The sequence below is a fragment of the Phaenicophaeus curvirostris genome, chromosome 16 (genome assembly GCF_032191515.1).
Source record: "Phaenicophaeus curvirostris isolate KB17595 chromosome 16, BPBGC_Pcur_1.0, whole genome shotgun sequence".
In the NCBI taxonomy this organism is placed as follows: Eukaryota; Metazoa; Chordata; class Aves; order Cuculiformes; family Cuculidae; genus Phaenicophaeus; species Phaenicophaeus curvirostris.
In genome coordinates this window covers 9,441,394-9,462,899 of record NC_091407.1, presented here as the reverse complement: position 1 = coordinate 9,462,899, position 21,506 = coordinate 9,441,394, and the positions used below count along the sequence as shown (strand labels likewise).

General features: G+C 52.8%; 2 protein-coding genes and 1 long non-coding RNA gene across 8 annotated transcripts in view; 1 reads left to right on the top strand and 2 right to left on the bottom strand.

Moving 5' to 3' along the window:
- ARHGAP17 (Rho GTPase activating protein 17) overlaps window positions 1-17,318 on the top strand; it is a 61,231-nt gene extending 43,913 nt beyond the window's left edge. Inside the window, exon 20 of the mRNA XM_069869970.1 lies at window positions 17,309-17,318. The gene's annotated coding sequence lies outside the window, so the exon portion shown is untranslated. The remainder of the gene's footprint in view (window positions 1-17,308) is intronic.
- LOC138727533 (uncharacterized) lies at window positions 878-2,306 on the bottom strand. Its single transcript, XR_011338569.1, has 3 exons — window positions 1,884-2,306; window positions 1,498-1,562; window positions 878-1,070 (listed from the first exon to the last, which is right to left on the bottom strand). It is a non-coding gene; the product is annotated as an uncharacterized lncRNA (long non-coding RNA).
- Window positions 5,044-21,506, bottom strand: SLC5A11 (solute carrier family 5 member 11). Of its 6 annotated transcripts, none has more exons than XM_069869984.1 (17): window positions 21,233-21,506; window positions 20,409-20,466; window positions 18,203-18,379; window positions 17,225-17,296; window positions 16,074-16,178; window positions 15,829-15,888; window positions 15,296-15,400; window positions 13,457-13,562; window positions 12,564-12,644; window positions 11,941-12,146; window positions 11,029-11,164; window positions 10,215-10,322; window positions 9,671-9,821; window positions 8,992-9,160; window positions 7,816-8,031; window positions 6,464-6,626; window positions 5,044-5,406 (listed from the first exon to the last, which is right to left on the bottom strand). In XM_069869984.1, the coding sequence occupies exons 3-17, from the start codon at window positions 18,332-18,334 to the stop codon at window positions 5,186-5,188; spliced, it is 2,031 nt and encodes a 676-aa protein (XP_069726085.1). In that variant the 5' UTR covers window positions 18,335-18,379; window positions 20,409-20,466; window positions 21,233-21,506; the 3' UTR covers window positions 5,044-5,185. The 6 variants fall into 6 exon arrangements, 5 of the variants coding, with proteins under 5 accessions (XP_069726085.1, XP_069726083.1, XP_069726084.1 ...); XR_011338565.1 differs by lacking the exon at window positions 20,409-20,466 and adding an exon at window positions 7,390-7,432 and having other exon boundaries at window positions 5,267-5,406; window positions 21,233-21,496; XM_069869982.1 differs by lacking the exon at window positions 20,409-20,466.

The window sequence follows — 21,506 nt, the reverse complement described above, 5'->3', positions numbered from 1 at the left end:
GTTATTAAACTGGACCGCAGGTTAAACTATTAAACAAACCAGTCTCTTGTAAAGGCCTTGGCAAGACCTGTGGCAATCACAGCTGCTCTGTTCCCGATGCCCCAGTGCCTGCCCAGTTGTTTCCTGCTCCGACCTCTCTGACTAGGGAAAATGACCCCGTTAGCGGGTGCAGAGCCGCTTCTCTCTTACCACAGCAGCACTCTGCAAACTCTTGGAACCCAAAAGTCAGTGTTATGAGCCCAAAATGCTAGTTCTTTTACTGATTCAGGTGTTTCCCAAACTGCAGTGTACCTGAATCCAGGGCAGGTTGCAGAGGGCTTAAATACATGCTCAGATAATCTTCCGGACTCAGACACTCTTCGGCACGATACAGAGAGTCGATTGTGTCGACTGGGACCAGCAGCTCAGGGCCGAGAGTGCGTACACTCTCACTCATGTCCTCGCTGTTGCCCTTGAAAATGAACAGCACAGTTCAGTGCTGTCACCGTGAGAGCGCAGGGCTGCAGTTAATGCTGATGAAGCTTGCCCAGATCAGCAGGGCTGGAGTTGCTCCATGTTTGCCAGACACAACTGTGTCCTCAGGAGCGCACAGCAATGAGGTGGGGAGGCGAGAAGGAAAGGCATTGGCTTTGTGGCTGCCTTTCACCTGGCATTTAGCTTTGTTGGTGCAGCGGATCAGTTCAGTCCACCGGCTGCACAAAATAACCCTGCAGCAGTCTAGGAGTAAAATACTGAGGGTTCCTAGAGCCCTCTCTGGTGTATGTGCTTGTGAACTCATCTTGAAATGCAGCGCGGTTCTTCCTGAGATGTTTGGGGTGTTTTTAGGGGTAACCTGGGTACGTTTCTTACAGCCCAGTCCTTTGCAGTTTACCTCAGAGCTGTGAATGCTGGCTGCCACTCGGAGGAGGAACGCGAGGCACTCTGCCACCAGCTCTGTCGTGGGCCGCTGCTGCGCCGAGCCCTGTGGATGTGGCTCGAGAGACGTTGCTGCCGCCACGTTCCAGTCTGGGAACAGCCTGTTGGGGATGTTGTGTGCCACCACCAACACTTTAATGTCCTGGAGTAAAGCACTGTGTGGAAAGAAAGGGAATTCCATCCTGAAGTACAGCAGGGGACTCTTACCAGACAGTCAGGTTCCATAAACTACACAGTGAGTTATTGCATCCCTAGAGCCAGGCTCGAGTGCTGCGTGTCCACAGCACAGGGCACCTTCCCCCCCAGCCAGCCAAAACCTTCGCTAGGCATTCTCTGTGGTGCTGTGCAAGGGTCCAGCGTGGATGGGTGGGATGTGAGAGTATGAAACAAGCAAGAGAGCTGTAGGGATTTAATAAGCAGCTGTAGGAGTGTGATGGTAGCCTGCTTTGCTGGGAATTCCATGCACAGTGAGGAAAACTGGAGCACTGATGTAATCATAGGCGATGTTCAGTTTGACCTTAAGGACGCATCCTACCACTTTGGCTAAAAATCCGTGTCATCTAACTGATGTGAAACACTTACCTCTGGCCTTGGTTTTGGAGAGAAGCGAAGTCTCGGATGATGAAGTGGATGGTGCTGCTGCAAGACTGCAGAGGAGAGGGAAGAGCTGTTAGAGAATCATGGATTACAGACTAATTTGTGAGTATAAAGATAATTCATTAGCTCCCTCCATGGCCTTTCCCATTGAGTCTGGGCGCTGGGGATGCTGCACATTGTGCTGGTCTGGGGCAGTTGGCTGAGGCGCTGGGCAGAGCGGATCCCGGAGGGAAGCTGCTGAACCCACCACGGCATTTTCTGGGTCTGCCAGCCCATGGGTGCACGTTTGTAGTTGGCTGGTTCGTAGAAACCGAATTTGTGCAAAGCTGAACCAGGGTTACTTGATCCCACCAGGAATTCACGTCCCTTACCTCCACCACGTGACAAATCCGGCCGGAGTAGAGAAGCAGCAGGCCTGAGACTGGTTCTCCTAAGTGGTCTTCCAGTGCCTTCTCAAACAATTCTCTGTGGTAACCTTGTTCCAAAAGGAAAAGGGGCACCGCGTCAGGCAGCACCCAGCAGTGGGTTCAGCTCTGCCAATACACAGAGCACATTTTAATATTCAGCAGAAAGTGGAAAGTGCTGCTGTCGTGGGAGTCTCTTGAGCTGCACCAATGCAATTCATGGTGGCTCCTAAAACTACACCCAAACACAGAGTTTCAGTGGCTGAAGTCTAAAATTCCTTCTAACACAGTGGCTACACCCTTGTTGCTGCAGGATCTCCCAAAGGCTCCAAACAGGAGTGCTCTGGAGCTCAGGCAGCTCCACTCTCACCTCTGCCTCTGCCCAAGATTGGCACTTACACATACAGGTGTTTAAAACACCAACAACTGCCTAGGTGTCAGCATTCTGTGTCCCCGAGTGGGCCTGGAAATCACTCTTGGTTGAAAAAAATGTTTAAATACAGAGTCTCTCTCCCCCTCAGGGTTTGTGCTGGTGGTGGTTTGTTTAGGAAGGATTCCTGAGTGACCAGACTCTTCGTATGGTTTAACCAAGTGGCATTTTCTTATTTTTCCGGCTACTGCGAGGCGTCTGCAGGTTGCTGCCTAGTCCTGCCTGCCTGGTACTGCATGTGCCTGCAGTGCTGTGAATTTTTCCAGGTGATGTTTGCTACCGCCCAGCAGTGTTTGGGGTTTGCTGAGGAATTTAAGGTCAGAGGAGCCCAAAAGACAAGCACAGAGTATGGGATTCTCTGTGGTCTCGCACCCCTGCTCCTGTCCCGCACCCCCTTTCTCCTACACCCCCTGCTCCCATCCCGCACCCCCTTTCTCCTACACCCCCCTCTCCCATCCCGCACCCCCTCTCTCCTACACCCCCCGCTCCCATCCCGCACCCCCTTTCTCCTACACCCCCCGCTCCCATCCCACACCCCCCTCTCTCCTACACCCCCTGCTCCCATCCCGCACCCTCCTCTCTCCTACACCCCCTGCTCCCATCCCGCACCCCCCTCTCTCCTACACCCCCTGCTCCCATCCCGCACCCTCCTCTCTCCTACACCCCCTGCTCCCATCCCGTACCCCCTCTCTCCTACACCCCCTGCTCCCATCCCGCACCCCCCTCTCTCCTACACCCCCTGCTCCCATCCCGCACCCTCCTCTCTCCTACACCCCCTGCTCCCATCCCGTACCCCCTCTCTCCTACACCCCCTGCTCCCATCCCGCACCCCCCTCTCTCCTACACCCCCTTCTCTCCTACACCCCCTGCTCCCATCCCGCACCCCCCTCTCTCCTACACCCCCTTCTCTCCTACACCCCCTGCTCCCATCCTGCACCCCCCTCTCTCCTACACCCCCTTCTCTCCTACACCCCTCGCTCCCATCCCGCACCCCCTCTCTCCTACACCCCTGCTCCCATCCCGCACCCCCTCTCTCCTACACCCCCTGCTCCCATCCCGCACCCCCCTTTCTCCTACACCCCCTGCTCCCATCCCGCACCCCCCTCTCTCCTACACCCCCTTCTCTCCTACACCCCCTGCTCCCATCCCACACCCCCCTCTCTCCTACACCCCCTTCTCTCCTACACCCCCTGCTCCCATCCCGCACCCCCCTCTCTCCTACACCCCCTGCTCCCATCCCGCACCCCCCTCTCTCCTACACCCCCTGCTCCCATCCCGCACCCCCCTCTCTCCTACACTCCCTTCTCTCCTACACCCCCTGCTCCCATCCTGCACCCCCCTCTCTCCTACACCCCCCGCTCCCATCCCGCACCCCCTCTCTCCTACACCCCCCGCTCCCATCCCGCACCCCCCCTCTCTCCTACACCCCCTGCTCCCATCCCGCACCCCCCTCTCTCCTACACCCCCTGCTCCCATCCTGCACCCTCCTCTCTCCTACACCCCCTGCTCCCATCCCGCACCCCCCTCTCTCCTACACCCCCTGCTCCCATCCCGCACCCTCCTCTCTCCTACACCCCCTGCTCCCATCCCGTACCCCCTCTCTCCTACACCCCCATTCCCATCCCTCCCCCCTCTCCCGTCCCCCTCTCCCCCCCGCACCGGCCGCCCCCTCTCTCCCCGCCACCAGGAGCCTCTGGAGCGGGGCGCGGCCCCTCCCGCCCGGCCCCCGCAACGCCGCCATCGCCCCCCGCGAGCCCCAACGGCCCGGGGGCAGCGGGGCCCGGAGCGGGAGGAGGGAGATGGAGAGGAGAGCTGGGGGGGAAATGTTCTGCTTTGAGGGGTGGAGGCCCTGGCCTGCCCTGCCCCATCCCTGGAGGGGTTCAAGGCCATGTTGAATGAGGCCTGGAGCCCCTGATCCCATGGGAGGTGTCCCTGCCCGTGGCAGGAGCGGGACTAAATGAGCTCTGAGGTCCCTGCCACCCAAACCACTCAGGGATTTGATAATACTTAGAACATCTTACAAGATGGAGAACAGGCCCTATGAGGAACAGCTGAGAGAGCTGGGGGTGTTTAGCCTGGAGAAGAGGAGGCTGAGGGGAGACCTCATTGCTCTCCACAACTACCTGAAAGGAGGTTGTGGAGAGGAGGGGGCTGGGCTCTTCTTCCAAGTGACAGGGGACAGGATGAGAGGGAATGGCCTCAAGCTCCGCCAGGGGAGGTTCAGGCTGGACATTAGTAAAAATTTTTCACAGAAAAGGTCATTGGGCACTGGAACAGGCTGCCCAGGGAGGGGGTTGAGTCACTTTCCCTGGAGGGGTTTAAGGGATGGGTGGACGAGGTGCTGAGGGACATGGTTTAGTGTTTGATAGGAATGGTTGGACTCGGTGATCCGGTGGGTCTCTTCCAACCTGGTCATTCTATGATTATAAGACAGACAGTTAAAAGATGCCATACCTGTGGTCCCCACTAAAATAAAAAACACAGGCTGCTGGAGCAGCCCTGGCAGGGCTTGATAGCAAGAGAAGAGAAGGGAGGAGAGGAAAGGCCACCAGAAAATCACCAAGGAGAAAGCCTGGCCAGCTTGGAGCCTGGGAACACAGGCACTGCCCTGCTCCTGGGCAGACGCATGATCCCTGCTCCAGCAGAGAACATCCTTTCCTTCCCAGCAATGGTGCCAGCCCCATTAGAAATAAGGAAAATACAAGAGAGCAGAGTCTGTCTTCTTCTTAAATAAAGAAATAACATTTAGAAAGCATTAAGAATTACATTAACCCTCTAATTATTATTATTTACACCACTTAAAATTAGTTGATGGCATGTGGAAGCAAATAGCCAACCGCTACGCAAAGTAGGCCCAGAGGAAGAGCCCAGCACAGACGCAGAGCAGCAGGTTGATGTTCAGGATGTGTTTCACCAGTGGTTTCTCCTCCAGGGAAGCCACAGGAAGCGGCTCAGGTTTAGTCGGCACCGCGTTCTCAGTGTTCTCGTGTTTGCGCTGCATCCCGCAGAGCCACAGCAAGGCAGTCACCAGCTTCGAGTTCCCTTTGGTGTTAGCTGCACCTACAAAGACAGGAGATAGTCAGGCACAGATCTCACCAACAAAGCCTCCCAGGAGCACATCTGTGGTCCTGCACAAAGGGGTTTGATGCAGAAATCCACCAGCGTTCTTTAAGTGAACATGCTAGCTACGCTGAGGTGGAGGAAGCCCTTCAGTTAGCATCTCTGGGGGCTGTAGGACCAACTCCCTTCTTCCCTGGAGCTCTGAGCCCAAGCTCTGCTGTTCCCAACATTTAACAAATGGGAACAGGAGACAGAACCTGGAAGCTCAGCTGTAGCTGGGAGCCCATCAGCTTCCTCTGGCAAGCACCACAGGGTTCCTCCACGCCACACGTGTGAAGGGAACTCTCCCCGCTCCGGCGTGGGTTGGGGCAGACACGAGCGAGTGCTGGGACAACAGCACTCGTGCACAAACGTGAGGCTTCCCAGGAGCTGGGAGCTCTGCGCGGTAACTCATGGGCTCACTGATCTCATCATCAGCATTTTAAAGATCAGAGGAACACACAGCAAAAGCTACAGCATTACATCAACAGTGTCCCAACCCTGGCAAAACCAAGTGATGGGAACCATCGCTGGAGAAGGCAGAATGAGTCGCTACGCATGTTTGTACCTAATACCGACAAGTACAAGTTTTAAAAAATGTAAATCCTCCTTCACTGATCTGTCAAGAACTCCGCCCAGGGCTCTGGGTGCTCCCTGCTGCTAGAGTCGATCAGAAAACATCACTGAAAAACAGAAATGGAATTTCATGAACACAATTGTGGTTTTCCTCCACCCTCCCCTTTTCAACCAGTTCTCCTCACAGCATCAGGCGCTAGTGCAGGGTAACGGGCATGGCTTTCTGTATCCCATCCAGCTCCTTCTTGATTTCAAGCACATCTAACGCCATCGAGAGATGGAAAAGAAACTAAACTTCTGCTTAGGTCAGGTAAAAACCTTTCACCATGCCCTGCCGTTACAGAAATCCAGAGGAAGTAGATTTAATGCATCTTGTCTTCCGAGCCTCTACGCAACACCTAGGGTGTGTGGGGATTACTGAATACCATGTTGGAGCACTTACATTTATTATCATTTGAACTAGTTTCAGAAGCAATGCTTATATCAATCTGGAGAGCTGGGCGCTCAGCTTCACACACTCCTTTTGCAGCGTCAGGGGAAGGGCTGACTGCGAGGTCTGTCTTGGCTGGCAGATCCCCACGTGTGAACCAGGTAAGCCGACTTATCTGATGGCATGAAGAGCGGTGTTAAAGAAGACTGCTTTCAGGGCTGTTTAAAGGACTAGCTCAGCAGCAGAGCGGCCTGCGGAGAGAACACTTAGAGGGGCTGAGATCTGTTCTCCCACCCTGGCGGAGCAGGTTGACAGCAAAGTGCCCAGCTGGTAACTACAGGAGCGATGGCTACCACCGCCACACGTTGGGTTTGGTTGGGTCTGGCACTCAAGAGCTGTTGGCAAAGATCCTTCAGAAAGTGCTTTCTTCACTCTGTTACTGAGGAGGAGACATTGCTGCATGGGACCAGCACTGGACACAGAGAGCAGGGCAGCGAGGGAGCAAAAAGAATGGAAATTGTGGCCAGGAAGGAATGATTCAAAGAACAGGGATTGTTGAGAGAAGAGAAGATAAGTGGGAGATAGGGTAATTTTCTTCAAACATGTAAAAGACTTATTAAAGGAGTGTTCTCAGCATCAGTGACGGGGCAGAGAGACAGGGATGAACACAACATGAAGCTGGATAGATTCAGGTCGGAGACGAGGAGAACCAGCTACTGGCAGGGCAGGTGAACTCTCAAACGAGTCACACCCCTCCCTAGGCATCCCCCTCTCCAGGGGGTTGGAGAAGTTCACCAGGTCTTTCAGGTTAGTCCTGGCACAAAGCAAGCGGAGGCGTTGGCTGCGTGGTTTCTGAAGGTCTCTTCCGGCCCTTCATTCTGCTATTAATGCTTTACAGTAACCTCAGTATCTATTGAAAACATCAAACTGGCACAAACCTGTTCCAGAGGAAGTGTGCTCTCTGCTCTGGGTTTCTCTTTTCTGCGAATAAAAATGGTTCCTCACTAAATTAGTAAGAGAGTTGAGAAAGATGACCCAGAAGCTGGAGTTTCTTGGAAAATAGAGGGAAAAAGCCAATATATCATGGATTAAACACACGTTTGAAATGAAAAAACAGCTCTTTGCAGCATCTACTCTTGAGCATGGTGGGACTCAAAATATGGGACCAAAATCATAACTGGCAGCAGGGTGGTGGAGCAGAGGAGGGGTTGCTGTGATGGGGTACTGCAAGTCTGCTCCTGCAAAAAGAATGAACGGAAACTTCTATTTCCAGATTATTTATCCCCGCCTTATTCCCATGAATAGTGTAGGGCATCCTGGAAACCCTGTGCAAGTAATGAAAGAGAGGTGAAGGGGTGACGCACCATTTCTTCCGAGGGGGGTTCCGTGAGCATGCTGACCACCAGCACCGTCAGCGTGGAGATGGCAGCCAGGACCATGGAGAAGTAGAGGTAGTGCATGTACTTCACCACGCCGGGGCGGAGGTCGTCCTGGCCGCACTGGGGCTCAGGGTAGATGAAGTCCAGCACCAACCGAATGACACCCAACAACAGCCCAATCACCAGGCCCCAGAACGCACCCTGGGAAGGAAAGGATGTTCTCTGCTGGAGCAGGGATCATGCATCTGCCCAGGATCCAGGGCAGTGCCCACGTTCTCAGGCTCCAATCTGGCCAGACTTTCTCCTTGGTGATTTTCTGGGGGCCTTTCCTTTCCTCCCTTCTCTGCTCTTGCTCTCAAGCTCTGCCAGGGCTGCTCCAGCAGCCTGGGACCACTCATCCTTGGGGTCAAGTGGTCATTAATGTTAGCAGGGATCAGAGGTGCAGCATCTTTTAGCTGTCCATCTTATGTTTGTCTTGCAAGATGTTCCAAGTATTATTAAATCACAGAATGGTTTGAGTGTAAGTGACCTCAAAGCCCATCCAGTTCCATCCCTGCCACAGACAGGGACATCTCCCACTGCCTCAGGGCCCCATCCAACCTGGCCTTGAACCCCTCCAGGGATGGGGCAGCCACCACTGCTTTGGGCAACCTGGGCCAGGACCTCCCCGCTCTCATAGCAAAACATTTATCCCTAAGATCTCATCTCAATCTCCCCTCTTTGAGCTGAAAACCATTCCCCTTCATCCTGTCTCTGCACTCCCTGATCAAGAGCCCCTCCCCCAGCTTTTCTGGAGCCCCTTTCAGTACTGAAAGCTGCCCTAAGGTCTCCTCAATGCAGACAACAGCCCATGTGATAAGCAAGCTGATAGCTAAGAAGCCCCTAATGGGCTTCAAGATTTGTGAAGGACACCATGCAACCAAGTTCTGCAGGCATCTTGCTGCTTCCAAAATGGCAGTGGGGGTTTTGACAAACAGCAGGCATCGCTCCCTGTGCATGGGTGGGGGTTGCTTGCGCTGAGCAGAGCTCTGGGTGCAGTTGTCATCCTGAACTCTGCACTAGGCAGCAGAACTGCAGCCTAGGGCAGTGGTAGGAACTGCGGGTCTCCCCTGAGGGCAGTGAGGCCACGGAGGTGCCCATGCTGAGGATGGCAGTCGTTACCTTCTCATTTGCTCTTTTCCAGAAGCAGCCCAGGATGAACACCATTGCCACTGGGGGCTGCAGGTAGGAGCTGATGGATTGAATGTAAATAAAGAGCTGCCCTCCCTGGCCAGCCTGCACCAGTGGGATCCACAGGATGGAGACCACAGTCAGCAGCAGCACAAAGACCCTGTGCAAGAAAAAGAACGCCATTGCTGTTAGCTCAGGCCATCCTTTTCCAGTTGCTCAGTTTGCTTAGATCTCTCATAACCAGTTCTCCATTCTCATCCTCCAGAAAACCTAGATTCATAGAATGGTTTGGGTTGGAAAGGACATCAAAGCCCATCCAGTTCTGCCCCCTGCCATGGGCAGGGACACCTCCCACTGGATCAGGGGCTTCAAGCCCCATCCAACCCGGCCTTGAACACCTCCAGGGATGGGGCAGCCACCACTGCTCTGGGCAACCTGAGCCAGGGCCTCCTCGCCCTCATAGCGAAGCATTTCTTCCCAAGATCTCATCTCAATCTCCCATCTTTCATCTCAAAACAGTTCCCCCTCATCCTATCCCTGCGCTCCCTGATCAAGAGCCTTTGTCATATGATGATGCTGCATCTGCTCAGGGGCAGCAGCCTGTGAGGCGTATGGAGATGCATCTCCTGCTCAGGCTCTGATCCAATGTGTGCATCCTGGTTTTCTGTACCTGCCAACGATCATGAGTTCCCACTCAGAGCAACGAGGACGAAAGTGTTTCCAGAGGTCCATGGTGAAAATGGTGCTGGCACTATTAAAGATGGAAGTCAGGGAGGACATGAGAGCTGCTATCATCACTGACATCATCAGGCCCCTGAGTCCTGGGAACAGAAGGAGAAGCAGAGCCACCCTGAGGAATCCCTAATAACCCCACTGCAGGATGTCCTCAAATTCTTCTTTGAGCTAGAAGAGACTTGAAAAAAAATGTTTGTAGCTCCAATTTGGAAGTGGCAATGATGGCGAGGTGTTAGCAGTTGGTTCTCATTTTTAAACATCTGCGCTTTATCTCTGATCTGAATTTGACCGAGTTAGAAATTCGGATACTGGATCATCACCCACCTTTCCCATTGCATTCTGATCTTTGCCATTGTCCCACAAGCCCAACACAAACCCCACTGAAATGACAGGGTATTTTCATCTCTGAGCATCCCTCTCTGACACCATTTGGCTGGTGCAGACCCTGTCAGGGCCAGCACCACTACCAGGTTCCTTACCCACAGGCAGAAGCTCAATGACCAGCTTGGGATAAGCGATGTCGGAGCAGCCAGATGGGTTGCCACAGATTTTCTGGCAAATTTCCGCATCCGCACAAGCCACCAGATCTAAAAATAAATGAGGGGGAGTGAGAGGCAGCATTCCAGAGCCACAACAAACTGATACATCTAAATAAGTTTTAATGTTTCAAACTGCATTCTAAGTGAAATACTGGAATGCTTCCAGCAGTAATACGGGACTATCCCAATCCAGCAAGGTAAAGGCAGCTCTGGGATTCCCTATTTTCCTTTCCATGCCAAAAATGCTACCGCTGCAGGTGGTTGCCCTGCCTTGCAGGTCTAGTTCTTCTGTAGGAACATTGCTCCGGTGAGGACTAAGCCCATCCGCCGCCTCCAGCACAGCTCCTCACAGACAGGCACATCCACACATTCCCACCCAGTGAGCACTTTCTGACATTCAAGGTGATACATTGGGATTTCTCCAAGTGCCACAAACCCACTGGGTGCCAGAGGGGCATGTGTGCATGGTGAAAATGCAGAGCAGCTGCAGGCAGCGAGCTCCAAACCCACCCACACAAGGGAGAGAACTGATTCCAGCCTGCAGCTGGAGCACACAGAGCAGGGCTGTGAAACGTGTGGCTGGCGTCTGCTGTAGGAAGATGCCAATTCTTCCAATTAACAGGAAAAAAAATTCTTCATACTTTAGCCATCTGATATGTGGTGACCTTTAAACTCATCTGTTAAGGGCTGTTCCAGCTCCATGAGGTAGGCACATGCAGCAATGATAATCAGCGTTCTCTCCTTCAGCACTTACCTGGGAAGAGAATCCGGCTGATCATGCCTGGCATTACCATCATAAAGAGGGGCAAAATTTTCAAGTAGGAGGTCATCAAGGAGCCTCCTTTGGCATGAGAGAGGGTTTTAGCAGCAAGGGACCTCTGTACAATGACCTGGAAATGAAGAAATGTTTGGTCTGCTGTCAGCAGAGAGGATGAGATCCTGACTGCTTTCATGCATATGCCTTATTCTCCTCTAAATTATTGAAATCTTAGCAGGGTGGACACAGAGCTGGGCTGTAACTCTAAAATTCTTGCTTCAGATCCCAAGTGCCTTAAACATAGACCAGAAAGGCACCACCTGTGTGACCAAGCCTGGTTTCTGCAGTTCATCATGCTGTGGAGTCGGTGCCTCACGCTAAACCAGATGCAGGCTCTGCATTGCCTTTCCATCTGTTTTTGCTGGGGACTTCCCTGACCCGACAGCTAAGCCCAGCCAGGCTGGCAGCCCCCTGGCCATTGCCAGGCTCAGGCTAAAACAAGCAAATTGCATTAAATAAACAAGCACAGCAGGTATGGATGTTGCTTAAGGCTTCAGTCTTGCTGCCTCTGGTGTTTCACTAGGAGGGATGGCAGTCGGGGCCCTGGAGAGTTGGAAGAGTGAATTCATAAGTGGGTCACAAGATATGAAAGGCTTAGTTTTTTTAAGCTTATCTTTATAGGCTGGTATAAACTCACACACACATTCACACCCATCAAAATGATTCCAAAACCATGGTTGTGCATACTAAGTTTTGCAGCTTTAGGATTGAAACCATTAGATTTCACTAAATTTCTGTCGGAAATAATAAACCAGTCAAGGCGACATTGCAGACCCTGGGCTTGTAATCAGGTTCAAACAATCAACAACACATTCGTGAAACCAAATAAAGAAATAAGCGGTAACCCACCTGATCTGTACACCAGTACCACAGGGACGGAATGGTCATTCCCACCAAAACTCCTGGCCAGGGAAGGTCAGAGTTAACAGGGTCTCGGAAAATGTGAAAAGCATCTTCTCTTGGCAAGCCGCAGCTGCTGTTTTCCTTGCGGGTGCTGGGAATAGCATCAAAGTATTTTGTCTGCAAACCTTCAAGACCGCCAACTTCAACAAAACCTAAAATAGGTCATGAGAAGCAGTTATCGCATCTTCCCGGGGCAGTGCTCAGATTTTCAGTCTCTGGGGTTTGCTATGGGTGATCCTCCATTAGGGTTCCTTAAAATCAGAAGTTGTTGACTCTGCCATTGGGCTGGGGAGAGCAGAGCACTAAAAGCACCAGCTGGAGAAGGTGCTTATTCACCTCTCATATTGCTGCAGAACCTGTTTCTTTAGAGACCTTTCAGGCAGTACTCATGCATTGTTACCACATAAAGAACTACTATATGGTTACTTGTATGAGCATACGTTCCAACAGGAGAATATCTAGAAAGCAGAACATCAACTGAGTGACCAGTTGTAATGATCCAGCTCATCTGTAGCACTCAGTGAAGCTTCTGTCTTAGTTTGGTGATAAACCCCCAGGGAAACACTCACTGAAGATCATGAGAGTCACAGCCCCAATCAGCATGATGAAAGTTTGCAGAGCATCCGTGTAGATCACAGCTGCCAGGCCACCTAAGAAAGCAGAGAGGAAGCAAACTGTGAGAAACTTGACATGTTCTCTCATAGCATCTCACATTTTGCACAAGTTTGTGCCTGGCAGTGTAAGCCGAGCCCCGCGCCGGACAGGCTGGAGCGTTCTGGCCACGTCGGCCAATTCCTGTGCATGATGCTTGGCTGAAACATCTCATGTTTTCAATCATAATGAGTCACCTTTTTGTCACTAAAAAGCCAAAGTCCAGTATAAGCGCTTCTACGGGAAAGACAGGGAACAGCTCCAAAACAAAGGCCAAACTGAATAAGAAGGAGAAAAAAAGAAGAGGAGGGATCTTTATGAACAACATCTCTAGGGGTGAGCACTGTGAAAGGAGAAACTTTTATTAGTGTGGGATTTGCTGCTTACTCCGTGCATGGCTTTTTTCCATTTGGCCGCTCACAAGCCCTGAAAGGGCACCCAGGATTGACAATGGATTCGCATTACACGGCTCATTTTTGCATGAAACACTCGTACCTCCAAAGGACCCAGAGAAAAAAAACCATACTGGGCAGATGCCTCAGACATAGCTTCTCCTTAAAGCAGGATGGACATCCCTCCACAACTGGTGTGCCCTGATGAGGGGTGCTCGTTCACTCTTGCCTGGTAACTTTTTCTTAACAGGCAAGTTATCGATAACTTTTTCCCCCACATTATCCATACTCGTGGGAAAAACCGATTATATGTGAAAGGCAGGATTCCTATCACAAGCAGGAGGATGCAAGGTGCATTACATGGATACACTTAGCTCACTAAGCAGGATCTGTGTGTGATCCGAAACTCAGCCACGTACCTGCCACGGTGTAAACGGCTGTGATTGCCAGCAAGCCCACCACAGCGATGTAGAGGTCCCAGTGCAAGGCTTGCTGAATGAAGAGCGCCCCAGCGTACATGTCGACCTGGAGAAAAAGGATCATATTCACAGCTGCAGGGATGATATTGCTGAGCCCCTCTAAGCAGGTGCTGCCAGGGAGCATGGACATTCAGCTCACCAAGCTGCCTCCTTTAGTGGGACCTGCCTGGTTTGTTACTTCTCATGACAGCTCCCTGCTGCGTCTCCTTCACACGATGCGCCCCTCTGCAGCCCCAGCTCCTGTCCATTAGAAGCAGGCTGAGTTTAGCATTTTGGTAGTTTGTTATTGCTGGCCATGGGAGGACAGGGCGGTGATGCAGCTGCCCCAGGAGACAGGGAGCACACACAGCGTTTGGTGGGGTGAGCTTATCTCTACCCCCAAGCAGCAGCGAGTGGGGTGGGGAGAGCAGTGCTGGCTGGAGGACCAAAGCACCTGCAGGGCAAACCTGTTGGCCCAGCAGCACCTTGCAGGGATGCAGATTCCTCCCTGCTGACATGGAAAAGTAGCCTTGGGGCTGGGAGCCAGCCCTGACCAACAAGCTTCACAGCTACGTGAAAACACTGATTTTTGGGAGAGCTTTAGGACAGGCAAACCACAAAGTGCAGCACGACAGGCAGGTCTAAAAACATCCCGAATACAGGATTATCAGAGATTGGCATCAAATGGTTAATTTTCTCGAGGAGAGCATGAGCCTGGCTCCTTGGGGCCACCTGAACCCTGTGCCCAGCATCCGCTTCCGAAAGGACGCAGGGTGGCATTTTCCAGCCAGCGCATCCCACTTTGGCTCTGTACATACAGGAAAAACACTGGCAGAGGCTTGTCTGATTTCACAGCTTCACACACTGGTGCATGGTTAATAAACAGCTCATGAGGTGTTGCGCAAGGCTTGAATCAGTTATTTATTCAGGGCACTATATCAAACAGGTGCAGTAAATCACTAAACCCTTTTCACCTAAACACATACCAACTCCCGTGTTCTTATTCATCCCACACACAACAGCGTTCGGTGCCTGCACGGGCAATAAATATGCAAAGGGAAGAAACCGGGTGAGCTGCCAGACGTACAAAACTCAACAACAAACGCATCCACACTCACAACCGGACTTTTCAATGAACAGGACATTGACACCAAGCTTTACTTCCTACTGTAGCAAGCATTCTGATCCTTAATGGAAAAAAACCCAGCTATTCTTTCACTGTAGAACGGGTTGGGTTCAAGAGACCTTAAAGCCCATCTAGTTCCACTCCCTGCCATGGGCAGGGACACCTCCCACTGGATCAGGGGCTCCAAGCCCCATCCAACCTGGCCTCAAAGACCTTCAGGGATGGGGCAGCCACCACAACCCTGGGCAACCTGGGCCAGGGCCTCCCCACCCTCACAGCAAGACATTTCTCCCTAAGATCTCATCTCAATCTCCCATCTTTCAGCTGAAAACTCTTCCCCTCATGCTATCCCTGCACTCCCTGATCAAGAGCACCTCCTCAGTTTTCCTGGAGCCCCTTTCAGGACTGGAAGCTGCTCTAAGGTCTCCCCGGAGCCTTCTCTTCTCCAGGCTCAACAACTCCAACTCTCTCAGCCTGTCCCCCTGCAGGAGGTGCTCCAGCCCTTGGATCATCTTCTGCAGGTTCTCAAAACAAATCTAGTTTGGCTTCCTCAGGTATTTTGATAATACACCATTTTCTGCTAATATCAGTGGTTGCATTTCTCAGCTCCGCTGCTCAGCATGTGTTTCCAAAGTGAATTTAATTCAGTGTGTTTCCTTGGAGTTTGTACTTACTGATATTTTGGTGAAGATGTAGATGAACAAGTAGAGAATTGCCAGGAACACCTGAATCCTTTTGCCTCCAAAACGCCTCCGCAGGTACTCGGGCATGGTAGTAACCTGCATGAGAGAGAGGCTGCCAGAGAGGGTGGCACACAGAGGGCTCCCCCAGGAGCCGGTGCGAGCAGTTTGCAGGGGTAGGAGATAAGAACGGTGATGGTGTTTCCTTCTCAGCTGCCTACATGGGCCAGCACGACAGCTTAGCAAGCACTAGCTTTGCTATAACATCAAACATAAGGCTTCTATAAACTGTGACGTGGCAGCCTCCATCCATCTGCACCAGAGATGGAGCAACTCTACTCCATCACTAGGGCAACCCAATCCCCACTCCCAAACCCACAGGGCTCTCCCAGGGCAGCAGCTTTTATCCCCTCAGCCCAGGCCCCCGGAGCAGCACAGGCACAGCAGGAGGTGGTTAAGTCCAGGAGCCAAACAGGTGATTTCAATGACAGCAAATCCCTGGCACACACAACATCCTAACTACTTACTCCTGCTGCTATGTATATCGGGAGGAAGAGCCAGGCCAGCACCAGGACACAAAACATCCCCTGCAAAGCAACGAAGAGGAAGGTCAGAGGTGCTGGTCAAGGCTGGATCAGGTACATGGGGACTGGGTTATCTCTCAGATCCCCAGCAGCTGGTGGTGACTCCTGCAGCAGGAATCTGAGCTTTTGGAGCTGTTGTGCCCTTGTGTGGTGCCTTGCTGCTGTTGGAGCCTCCCTCCTGCACTCACATTCCACTCGTAGGCTGTCGCGGCAATTCCTGAGGCAGCTCCCGATCCAGCCAGGCCAATGAAGTGGCCACTTCCAACATTGCTGGCAAACAGGGATGCACCTACCTGGAGAAAGATAGAAAATAGGATCTGGCCCTGACACAAGGCGTTGTGCTCAGCCTGGTGATGGACGGAAGGAATGGGGAAGTTAATGGGGGAACTTGGGGCTCCAGCACACACCCACCCACGGATTCTCACCATGGAGGTTACACAGTGATGCTCTTCCCTCTCTCATGACTATGGGGGACACAAAATCATTGTCACTCTCTGCCACCTATCTGTTCAGTGGCTCGAGTGCTTCTTTCCAGCTTCATTTGCTTTATTCATACTCATCCTTCACTGCCTATCGCTCATTTATGTGCATGTTTAGGACCATCCTCCTTCCAGACGCGGAGGAGCAGGGCAAAAGGTGGAGACACCAAGTAGAACTGTCAGGTCATCAGGTTCTTAGACTGGCACATACTGACTCACCAGCCCAGCCCAAACTGAATCCCCCTCCTGGCAGATGGGCTCAAAGTAAAGCTGCATCCGTGATGGGGACCACCCCGTTAGTCCTGGAGATCGCCAGGTCAGAGCATGCAGAGCAGGCTGGGCCAGCTCACACAGGGCTGTGGGAATTGCCCTGCAGCAGCTCTGCTTTCTCAGTCTCAAATATGGAAAAAAACTCCCACTGTTATAACTGGGTCTTGCAAAACTTGGATGGCTTTTCACTAGGGAAGGAGGAGAAGGCGCTGAGCTCTTCTCTCTGGTGACCAAGGGCAGGACTGGAGGGAAGGGCAGGAAGATGCTAGGGGAGGGTTAGCTCGAACATTAGGAGAAGGCTCTTCCTGCAGAGGGTGGTGGAGCCCTGGAACAGCTCCCCAGGGAAGCAGTGATGGCATCAAGCCAGGCAATATTCCAGAAGCATTTGGAAAAGGCCCTCAGACGCATGGTGTGAACGTCAGGGTTGCCCTGTGCAGGGACAGGAGTTGGACTCAATGTTCATTGTGGGTCCCTTCCAACTCAGGACATTCTATGATTTCATCATTTTCTGTTTGAAGAAACAAGTTCTGCTCGGACAAAAGTCTTGCAGCACCCAAGAGCACAAAAAGTGTGACAATGAAGATACTTACAGGCCACCAAACCATCTGTCCTCCAGCTAGAAAGTAGCCTTTTACAGTGCTGCGCTGCGTCTTCCACATGGACTGCGAAAGCAGAAAAGCAGAACAGAGATTTCAGCAATTGTTTCAGAGCATCACGGAGTGTTTTGTGCTGTGGGAGACTCGGCGCTGTCAGTTGAGGAAAGCAAAGGGGTTCTTGAAGGACCTGAAGTTGCTGCTGGGAGATCCCCGGAGGATGAGAGAGGAGCAGGAGAAGGAGGGGACCTGCCAATGCCATGAGCCGTGCACCAAGTTTCCTATCATCTCAGCATTTTGGTCAAATATTTTCTGTGCTAAGCAAACTAAACCACTCCAGATCCACGAGGAAGACAAGTAATTTTGGACCAGAACTGTGGACAGCGTTAGTTATTTGGCCCAGCCAGGAGAAACATTGGGCACTGCACCTCTCCGTCATTGCCTCCTGCTCCTCAGAGATTCATCTCATGCCACACCGTGGAATTAGGCACCACATTCAAAGGGAGCAGCTATTCATCTCTGCCCTCTGACACCCAGACTGTGCTCTCGCTATTACAACAGCCATGCCAGGACGATGTCCTTCTGCCTTAATTATATAGAAACAGTGTTTTTAATTTACGGAATCTGCTGTCAAGACCACTGGAGACAAGCACAGGTGATTTATAGGACAGCAATTCCTTCCTGGATGAACAAAACATTATTAGCAATACTTTGTACTCAGACAACCTCTTCCTTATGAGGGTTCTCAAACCCTTGGCAAACACTAGAGCTGAACAGCTCTCCTTTGGAGCAGTGAGGACACTTCCCAGGCTGAAGTGAGGAAAAGGATCTGTAAACTCACTCTTTCCCCTTCTTCACTTGAGTTCAGTGAAGTCTGGCCAGATTTGAGCCAAAGAAAAATACTTTGAGGTTCAAACAGCCATACTTTTCAGTATAATAGGGCACATTCGAAAGCTTTTAATGGTATCTGCTTACCCATAGCCCAACTGCGAGGACAAATACAAAGTACAGCACAAGAACAGCAATGTCTATGGCGTCCAGCGTCTTCTGGGGAAACACGTCCCACGCGGGGGTCACAGAGGGCGGAACGCTGCTGGTGGGCTCCATGGCTTCTGATGCAGGCTGAGCGCTGCTTTGTCTAGATGCATATATCTGTTAAAAAACGGGTTACGTGGTTAGGAAAGGAGGTGACAGCACTGTGAAAGTGCTGGCAGTTTGTCTATAATGCAGGAGTTCTGGGCTCTGTGGCTCTGGCTGCGGTGCTGCTCGTGCCGGAGCTCTGGAGAAGGCTCTTGGCACTGGAATTTGCCTTCGTTTGTGACTCCTTTTCTATGATGGGAAGATGCTGCCGGCAGGCAGGCCCCTTGTAGCCAGTCGGGTTTCTTTTGTGGTGGAAAATTGTCTGACTGGTGGAGGTGTAAATAGCTGGGGGAAAGGACCGGGATGTGGCACAGGCGGTGATGACAGCCCGCAGGTCCCAGTGCAGCTGGGTGAGAAGCTGCTGCCAGGAACCTTCCCATGATGAGCCAACTGGATGTGAAGACACGTGAACTGCTCCAGCGATGGGTGTTTTCCTCCTTTGCCATGGTGAGAGCTTAAGCCTCAGTGCAGAAAGCACTTGGGTCTCCTGAGAAAGGCTGAGCTCCTGGTGAGTAGGCACTGCCCTCTCCGCTCCCTCCATCAGGAATGGAGGCTGGGAATGTGTTACCGAGCACAGGGATGGATGTGCCACCAGAAGACAGTGCGGTGATGTGGGACTGGCACCAAGCGGCAGAAGAGCCAGAGCTGGGGCACCCTCCTGTGCACCAGCCTGCAGAGGCTTTTCCTGCAGGTGAGATACACGTGCTTCCCACAGGAATAAAAACTCATTGATTCTCCAGAAACCCTTAATGAGGAGACGTGGCACCACTGTGGGACCCCTGCAAGGGCTTCCTGGAGCCTCCGAAGCGCCCCAGGCTGACAGGATAAGTCCGTGCAAGGAGGTTGGTCGGATGTTTGAATGATGCAGTTCCTCCTCATTTCCTCCTCCTCCCTTCTCCTGGGATCGGCCCCACTTTGACAGAAGGCTTGTGGCACCCTGGCCAAGGCAGGGGCAAGGTCCCCGTGGGATTCCTGGCTTGGCAGTGGCCGTTGTCTGTCACCAGCGATCCCCAGGACCAGCACATTGATGCTGCGCTCCAGCCACAGAGCAGGTTCAAGATTGTTTCTCTTACCCTGCTGAGCTGAAGAGAAGGTTCCTCCAAAGAAGGGCAGACCCAGCACTCCTTGACCTCGGTGTGGCCTCGCAGATGGCTCTGGGTCCAGCCCCGTTGACACCGAGATGGCTGGGATGGGTGTCTGCTGGTCCTCGTCCTCCTCCTGCCTATGCAGCTGGCCAGGTCCTTTGGCCTCTCTTGCACTCGTGAAGCAGATTTATAAGCTCTCCTCTGCCAAAAACGCTGGAGAAGGTGGAGCAAAGGGTGGCCTGCACCAGCCCGGGGCTCCCGGCGTGGACAGTCGGACAATATGTGGTCGAACAAGTTCTTCCTCTGAACACCCAGCAGGCAGCAAAGCACAGAACAAAACAGCTGCCCTGTCCCTCAGCTGCGTTTCACAACCTTCGCCGGCTTCACCCCTGTGTCGATGTGTGGAGCGGCCACTGGAACCTTCCCTGCCCTCACCTGCAGCCTGCAGGTTCACCTGAGCTGCGGCCGCCGCTCTCCTGCGCTGCTGGCATCTCCTGCTCGGGTGTGTGAGCAGAGCAGAGGGAACGGAGTCCCAAGTGCTGTGGGGAGGGAGATGCAGTGCTTTCTCCTGCTGGGCAGTCCTCAGGAGGGCAAGCCATGCCTTGTGTCCCTGCGACACCCAGCCCTGCAGCACAGGCTGTGCCGGAGCAGGGCTGCCGGGCTCCTGCACTTAGGAAAAGGTTGGACGCTGTAAGGTCGGACCATCCCATCACCCTCTTTCCACAGCTGGGCGCTTGTGTCCCAGGGCATCAGCAGCCTCCAGACCAAGAGCCAGAAGTGGTACAGAGCCACGTTTCGGTTGAGTGGCAGTGCTAGGCTGGACCTGGGGACTCGCAGCACCTTGGCAGAGCCTTTTCAATGCCTTATAAAGCCCCCAGATCCCACTGGATTCCCTGGGAGCTTCTGCCTCGCAAGGATGCAGGGCGCTGACGATCAGCGGATCAGTGCCTGCTTACCTCTTTAAGAGGCAATGTGTCTTGGCTGCTGCTGAGCTTTTACTGGCAAGCTTAACCTCTAACAAGGAAAAGAAAAATAGGGTTTGGTATCCAGCCGTGGGGAGCTGCTAACCCTGCTCTAACACCCCCTGCCTTTTTGATCGCAGCTCTGATATTGCTGTTTCTTTCCACCCTGAGACATCAGCCGCATACACTCAGCCACCCATGCAGGAGAATGTGGCATCCTCCCCTCCGAGAGGTGTGCAGGGCTGGGCAGAGCTGCGGGCAGGTGTCCTGCTCATCGGTGAAGAGAGAAAACATGGGATACGCTCCACAGGAGATTTCCAGAGTGGAATACAGGTGCTCAGCTAATGCTCCCCTTGCAGCTCCCAGAGCTGGGGGCGAGGCTGGGCGCTGGGAAAAACGCAGTAGAGTTGGTTGCTCTGATTTCAGAGCCTCACTCGGCCCAGCCCAGTGGAAATTTTGCCCCTTTTGTGCATTCAGCTCACAGCCTGGACTCCCTCGGCTCCTGGCACAGGCGGCAGCGCTTTCCTCGCCAGAGATTGTGAGGAAGGAACATCCGTGGCATTGAAATGAAGCCGCTGAAGCCAGCCCTTTATCAATGGTCCCGGCAGAGACGCAGCCCACGTGGGTCTCAAGTAACCCATCAGGGCTCTATTGCTCTCAATGCCGCCTCAACAGGGTTTTTTAAAGCATCCCCAGGTCCATCCACCTCCTAAAGATGCCACCGCTCGCCAGGGCTGAAACGCAGCCCGGCAGCCGCCCCGGACCCGCACATCAACCGGAGCTCCCCGACTCGAGGTAGAAGTGGAAAAGGAACTTACCTCCCTCAGCTGGGTCTCATTCTGTCCCCTGCGCCAGGCACCACCAAGCCTCTGCCAGCTGACAGGCAGCTTAAATATTGCCAGAGAATCGGGATTTGCCAGCGGAGCCGTTACCGGCGTCACAAGGGATGAGAAGGAATATTTATAGTCAAAGTTAAACTAATTGCCCAAAGTTACTCTTTCGGTCTCCCGGGGCCCTGGTGAGAAGTGCATTATTTTCACTATCAGGGCTCACGGGTCAAACTCCATGGAGTGCCAATCTCTTAAGCAATCT